The sequence below is a fragment of the Lycium ferocissimum genome, chromosome 12, assembly GCF_029784015.1.
Source record: "Lycium ferocissimum isolate CSIRO_LF1 chromosome 12, AGI_CSIRO_Lferr_CH_V1, whole genome shotgun sequence".
NCBI classification, from domain to species: Eukaryota; Viridiplantae; Streptophyta; class Magnoliopsida; order Solanales; family Solanaceae; genus Lycium; species Lycium ferocissimum.
In genome coordinates, this window is record NC_081353.1 from 59,441,605 (window position 1) to 59,449,545 (window position 7,941).

The following is a 7,941-nucleotide window of genomic DNA, read 5'->3' on the forward strand; positions in this document are numbered from 1 at the left end:
AAGAATCATGAAGTTCTAATCTCAATTGAATCCTCAATTTCATAAATCTCATAAAGAACCCATTTCCGTGGAAACCCTTATTTACTACTTAGAAATCATGAATAGAAACGTAAATTAATGGAAGAGATTTTGAATAATAACTTAGATTTGGTTAGGAACTTACCCCAATGAAGAAACATGAAACTAGCTTTTGAAATCACTTAATTTCGAGCTCTATAACTTCTAAAATGGGTGAATGAAGAATGAAACTCGAATTGCGGAATGTATTTAACACTGTCCAGGGTTTTCGCATTTGCGAGCCTCGTAAATGTGATGCTTAGCTCACAAATGCTAACCTACCCGAGCCTTGCAAATGCGAGTCCCATAATTGTGACATGGCCATCGCAATTGCGGCCACACCAGAATCAACTGAACTAGAAAATATGGTTTTTCACCAAGTCCCGATCCAAAGCTCGAAACTCATTCGGAATCCCTGGGACACAAATCAAATATGCATTTCTATCATAAAACACCCTACGAACTCGCTCTCGCATTCGGAATTCCCTAAAGAGGTCATCTTAACCCGGGTTGACCAAGGTCAACTCCACCACATCAAAATCCTAACTTTCCAACGCAAGACCCAAATCACATCTGAAAGCCTCGGAACTCGTACAAAAGGTTCGAATAAGTCAAAAATCACATCGCGCACTTAATGGAATCGAAACTCTCCAAATGAAGCATTTACCCCGATGTTGACTTGGTCAAGCATCACCATTTCCTTATGTTAGGAGACTCAAACTTCACTAACACCAATCCAAGACCCACCCGATAGCCTCGGGAACTGAGTCACCCATCCCCGCATATCAAAATGCTGATAAGAAACTTCGAGAAGGGTATATTGGGGCAAATAAGGTAAAATGCTCAAAACGACTAAGTGAGTCGTTACAATAAGTTATGAGTCAATTTATATATTAATATTTTGTGTGGTAAAAGATAAAATATCTAATACAGAGATTATTAATATATGCATAAAAATATTAAAATGTCAATTTACCTTGTGGAGTAAGAACGGAGATGACAAGGATGCTGATTGCTAGGCTCTGCCTCTTCTTAGTCTATTAGAGATAAAATCAATGAACTGAAATATATTTTTCTTGAAATTCTAACTATATAAACATAAACACGCATTTTATTTTGAAAATTAAAAATTAAACAATGTGTATTAGTTTCTAATACTACAAACCAGACATCCAAAAAAATAATTATGCATTATAATCTCGGCATAACTAAACCATGCATTACTTGTTTCAGCATAAAACCCCATTACTAGTACCTACATATCTCTAAACAGCGACCAATAACCTCATAAAGATATAATATAAACAGTGACCCCAAAATCAAGTATCTATGCCCTTCCCCCGTGCTCAGCTCACTTCGTTACTTGTATGCATGAGTTTTTATAAGGAAAAAACACCAATGACTGATCTAATGAGTTAGATAGGCATTTATGGGAACTCAATAGGTTTTGTTAATATCCTATATATTTGTTAAATATTCATAAATATTTAATTATAAATCAAGTTATTATTATCTTAAAATTACTATGAAAAATTATAAACTTCAAATCTTAAATCTGTTCCCCCACCAAACAACCCCTCCCCCCGCCGCCGCAAACAACACTTAAATGAGATGGTCCATAAATGAAGTTTTTAAGTGGGTTTTGTCTTGTCAGGTCAACACCGGTTTTTTGCTCTGATCCTCTTGGTGTTCCATCCGAACATGTAAAGTACTGTTAACGGTCTTCTTGTTGCAAGACAACTGGCTCTCTCTGTAGCCAATGTGCATTTTGATAGGTGTATTAATTGAATCTAGCTTTTTTGATGTCGTATAGTTCACTCTTTCTCAATTTATATGAAGGTATTTAAAGTTGGAAAAAGAGTCAAATTTACCTCTGTACTTTGAACTAAAGGGCAAATTTACCCCTAATGCTTTAAACTTTTCACTCTTACCCCTATCGTTATCAAACTTTACAAAAACACCCTCCAGCTTAACAAGATGGCCGACCGGCCGCCCAGAGACTTGCTCGTTCAGCCACCAAGCGGCCATAAAGATGCCATGTGGAAAATAATTTTTTTAAATAAAAAAATAATTTTTTTAAGAAAATAAAAAAAAAAATTGATTTTTTTAAAGAAATAAAAAACAAAGTATTTGTATAATTCTTTTTAAAAACGTATGTTTTGTATAGGGACCTATTATCATTTTGTGAGGTACTCACAATCTTTAGCCCAAGGGACCTATCATCATTTTATCTTCTCTATACCATGATTTTTCTGTACAAATTTACTATGTTTTCTTTGTTTTTATAGTAGAATGAATTAAAATGTAGGAAAAAAATAATGCCTAATAACTAAATATTTGATAAATAATTGAATTCCCTATGAGGAGATATTGAATTTTTGGAAGGATAAAGTACGTATATATACATATTAAGGAGAAATATTTACGAAACATGACGATAGTTTTCTATTTACGAAACATAACATTACAATCATATAAAAAAAACATACTTTTTAAAAAATAATTATACAAATACTTTTTTTATTTTTTATTTTAAATTATTTTTTATTTCTTTAAAAAAACAGCTTTTTTATTTTTCAAATTTTTTTTTTTTAAATTCCACGTGGCATGCTGACAGCTACCCATGTGGCTGACATGGCAAGCCACCTGGGCGGCCAGTCAGCATTCCGTTAGGGTTGGGATATTTTTGCAAAGTTTGATAACGGTAGGGGTAGGGGTGAAAAGTTTAAAGTATTACGGGTAAATTTGCCTCTTAGTTCAAAGTACAGGGGTAAATTTGACCATTTTCCCTTTAAAGTATGAAAATTAAAATATTTAATTATGATTGTAAAAATACGCATACAAATTCTTCAAAATGTTTATAATAAAATTTACATATTTAAGAACTACACCTAAAATAACACAAGTTACCATTGTTAATGATCCAACTATTAATAAGAAATTTGAGAAAATAATAATAAAAAAGTTATTATTTGACTTCTCAAACAGTAATACCTTCACATGAAATGAAACGGAAGAAATAGTTATTTTACACTATTAGATTAAAGTTAAAATTAAGATGATTTTTTATAATTATAATAATAATAATAATAATAATAATAATAATAATAATAATAATAATAATAAGTAACTGCTTATAGGAATTGTAGTTAGCTGATGTACCTCAACAATATACATTTTTACCCCATTGTGTTACAAAGGTAAAAGTAGTTACGAATGAATACAATTGAATTGATACAAATGAATATCCCTACTTTTTAAAATTTTTGTTGTTTGAATACAAAGGTAAAAAAGTAGCGGCAAATGAAAACAACCAATGAATATAGTGTATTGAATACAACCGAATTGAATACACCGGAATACACCCAATGACAAAGAATTAGTACTCTATGGCTTGTTAGAAGTCAAACTATGTAAATTTCTCTAATTTAATTCACATTGGATAAACATCTGGACTAATTATACACTGCCACGTGACTCTTAGACAATTTTAAGTAAAAATAACGTTGAGAGTAATTTTGGGGTAATAAGTGGAAGACGTGTATTTTCCAGCCCAATTCGACAAGTTACATATTTAGCCATTTCCTGTTTTAAAAAAATTAATATTTTATTAATCTTTGACAAATTTAAGAGACAAAATCTATTTAAGAATTTATTTAACAGAAAATTTTAATCTAATCCACGCATAAGGCGTCACTTTTTTATCATTTTCTGCTATAATTACTAAACACTCCTTATTAGAAAATACAATACAATAACACCAAAATGATTGACCCACGCGTAATCTGTCCACCACTAGAGAGGTGCATTAATTCTGATATCTCCCTACCAATCTCTGTGTCTCTCTCATTTGTCTATTAAAGGAGTGGACAAACATAGCAGATCATTCTCATATATATTATCCACACAATATATTAAGACAGAAAAAATTTATTGCTATCTCTCGCCTGTATTTAGTTTCTTGGATTATTTTTTTCAAAGAGTAAGATCCAATCCAAGAAAATAGCTAGTCTTCTCAAGTTTTAATGATACATAATTTGTACGCGCAAATATTTCTCTCTCACCTCTCTCTATAACGGCCTAAATCCAATTCTATATATATTGTTGTCATTTCTTGCATACCCTTTTTGTTTCAGAAACATTTTCTTTGAAGGAAGAAGAAAAAAATATCGTCTTTTTATTGTTTTTTTGAATATGCAAATCAAGAAATCTTTCTCAATGTCCTCTCGCACAGGAAGAGATTTGCAAAGATACAATCGTGGTTGTCGTCAAGTTGTTGGGTGTGTATTGTTTTCTTTAATCCTTAACTTCTTTGTATTTCAAATAAAGCTTTTGTGGGTAAATGGAAAAAAATCATATGGGTGTGGTTTAAGCTCTCTCTTGTTCCGTTTTCCTTTTTATAGTATTTAATAATGTTGGGTCGCCACACTCTTAATAAGAGGTTTCGGGTTCGAGTCCCGATAATGAAAAAAAAATTTAGGAGCTGTCGAGCTCCAATGCGTCTACTGGACACCTGATGGGAAACCAAAAAACAAATAAAAAATTTATCAATTCCTAAGGGAAAAGGAAATGACTTTGTGGAATATTGAGATTAATTGATGTTGTCTATTGAATATTTGATTTGACTTCTATCTCATTTTACCATAATGGTGCAGATGCATTCCATATAGATGCAAGAAAACGGACCCATCATCATGTGTTCAGGGTACCCCTATAGATAATTTGGAATTTTTATTGATCAGCTCACAGAAGAATCCAAGAATGATGTTTCCTAAGGTACGTATTTCTTTGAACAATTCATTTCAATTGAATATGGGAAATCGTTCCATTGCATTATATAGATGTGTCATTCATCAATTTACATTCTTGGTTATGCAATTAAAATGCAGGGTGGTTGGGAAATTGATGAATCATTGGAAGAGGCAGCTTCAAGAGAGACCTTTGAAGAAGCTGGAGTGGTTGGTGAGGTTGAGGTTCAGGTTAGTATCTGCATGCAAAACTAAATAGTACCCTTTCTTGCAAATTTGTGCATTGCGAAACAAATATTGAGGATTCATTTATTTTCTTATTAACTTGGGATAGAGGCATAATTATTGTACGTAGTATTACCTCTGTCCCAATTTATACGACGTTTTTTTCTTTTTAGTCAATCCCAAAAAGGTCGGGGTGCCGTCCGTGGCGGATAAGATGAGAGAAGCAAGACTGAGATGATTCGAGCATGTGAAGAGGAGGCTTGAGGATGCACCAGTTAGGAGGTGCGAGAGATTGGCGGTCGCAGGAGTTAGGAGAGGTAGGCTGAAGAATAACTGGGGGGAGGTGATTAGACAGGACATGGCACAGCTTCAGTTGTCGGAGGACATGACCTTAGATAGGAAGATTTGGAGGTCGAGGATTAGAATAGATAGTTAGTAGGTAGTTGAGTTTCGTCGCGCTGAGTTTGGGAGTGATGGGCTAGCCTTTCCATCTCTTCTTCTTCTCTTCCTTAGTAGTATTATTTTTATTTTGTTACCACGTAGATCATTATTCTTATGTGTGTATTAGTGTGTTACTTTATTTGTTCGATATCTTCATATTTTGCTGTCTTATTTCTCTTACATTTCTGAATTTGACTACGTTCTTTTTAGCCGAGGGTCTATCAGAAACAGCCTCTCTACCCTATAATGGTAGAGGTGAGGTCTGCGACTACCCTATAAAGGTAGAGGTAAGGTCTGCGTACATCTTACCCTCCGCAGACCCGACTATGTGGGACTACACTGGGTATGTTGTTGTTGTAGTCAATCCGAAAAAGAAAGACATCTTTATATATTTAGTAATAATTTAACTTTAAACTATTCATTTGATCGTTAATGAGATAATTTATAAATCACAAATTGCTATGACTTATTTTAGATCACAAGAATCAAAGTCTCCCTTTCTTCCTTAGATTCCGTGTCCAGTTAAATACCTTCACATAAATTGGGATGGAGTGAGTATTGTTTTTGTATAGACGCCTTTTGTGCATTTTATTTATTTGTTTGATCAATTTGCAGGAATATTTAGGTACCTGGAGTTTCAAAAGCAAAAGCCAAGGCACATTTCATGAGGGTCACATGTTTCCTCTGCGTGTCACGGAGGAACTAGACGATTGGCCTGAGAAAACTGTTCGTCGGCGTTTATGGGTATGTTGTGAATATGTAATATAGGAATTATTTCGGGTTGACTTCTCATATGATCACTCAACTAATAGTTATTATCTGAGAAAATCCCTTTCTTCTTTATTCCAATTTCCTTCAACAAAGAAGGGACTTTCTGACATAATAACGTATTAGTTGAGAAGCCATCTGAGAAATCATTCGAACTATTTCTGATCTCCAAAATGCACTCGGATCTCAAATGAAAATGTATCCTCATGATGTTGTATTTGATTCAAATATTGCAGGTGAAATTTAGTGAAGCCAGGGAAGTATGTTGGCATCCCTGGATGAAAGAAGCATTGGATGTCTTTGCTTCTAAGGTGTCAAAGAGAAAAGAAGGGACTCAGTTATACCATTTCAAGGACTTGTCCGATGAAAATACTGTAGTGTGTTGTAGCTAAACCAATACTACCATTTATTGTAGAGCCAAGAAGGCTAGCAAGCATTCTTCAATGATCAAGAGCCAAGGATTAGGTGCCACATTCTCTTTCTGTAACAGCCCTGTCTGTGCGGGCCTAGGCCCAAAGTGGATAATACTTTAATAGTTGGAACACGGCGTTACACTTTCCCAAGAGCCAAATACTACTATACTGAGCCCATACTTCATGCCCTTCTTGAATTGGAATCGTTGAGTTCAGATTCAAAGCTGACTGAACGACTTCATCTTAATGAGTAGCTTACTGATGAACCTAGAATCAGTACTCCAAAGCCAAGCCAATTAGTACTCCATGTTAAGTGAAGAACAGGGAATGAACACCAAATCCAAGAGAAGGTTCAATGATCACAAACGAACAAACATTGTTGCACAAAGTTAGCAATGAAAGGAAGGAAGAAAGCTGTTCGACATTATGAACCAAGAATCAGTTTTGTAGCTTTAAGTCCTTGAATCGATGGCTATTGGATAGAGTTCTTAGAAATCTGCAAGCAAGAATCAGCATACATTGTATAGCAACTGAAAGTGCACAACAAATTACAAGATATCGAAGGAACCTTTCGAACCTTATTTTACATGACAACTTGAAATGCCGGGAATCGGCATTATTCTGCAACCAAATGGAAGAGACAATATTGGGATGTGTTACTGCCTTACTGTGACACCTTGTTTAAGATGGTGGTGAGAACTAGCATCTTGGACTTTATCAACTTTCTCAAATTGTGCTGCCTGCTCAAGCTACCAAAGGAAGAGGTGAAAAGTTGATAATGGGGGATTCATATGAAAGTAGAGAGAACTAGAGGACATGGGTTCATTTAGGGGTTAATTGTAGATGTTATGCACAAAAATTTTCCTGACTTTGTATTTAATTCATCGAAATTCATTCATTCTTTCACTTCTCTTCCTATTTCACTTGAAAAGATGTATTGGAGTGAAAATAGTGTTGGGTCCAAACGCATAGGCAAGTACATGTGGTCGACGATGACGACAAGTAATAAAATGATAACTAGAGTATCGTTCCCAGGAAGACTTGTTATCATCTATTGTCTAGATTAAACTATTACGAACTATTTATTCAAGTATGTTTTTTCCAAAAGTGTTGGTGAATTATTATGACAAATGCAGAAATTGTAAACTAAGTATCAAGGATTTAAGATCACACAAAAACACCGTATGCAAAATTTAGAGTAGAATTCAATTAAGAAAAGTAGCTACACATTGTCAATTTGTCATGACACCAATCAAACAAGTATTCAAATTATGAAATTACTATGAAGG

At 34.2% G+C, this 7,941-nt stretch overlaps 1 protein-coding gene across 1 annotated transcript; it reads left to right on the forward strand.

Moving 5' to 3' along the window:
• The first annotated feature begins 3,941 nt into the window (after window positions 1–3,941).
• LOC132040042 (nudix hydrolase 18, mitochondrial-like) lies at window positions 3,942–7,563 on the forward strand. The gene is made up of 5 exons (XM_059430651.1): window positions 3,942–4,337; window positions 4,713–4,833; window positions 4,947–5,036; window positions 6,087–6,215; window positions 6,476–7,563. Exons 1-5 carry the CDS (start codon window positions 4,252–4,254, stop codon window positions 6,629–6,631), a joined length of 582 nt encoding a protein of 193 aa, XP_059286634.1. The 5' UTR covers window positions 3,942–4,251; the 3' UTR covers window positions 6,632–7,563.
• Window positions 7,564–7,941: the final 378 nt, after the last annotated feature.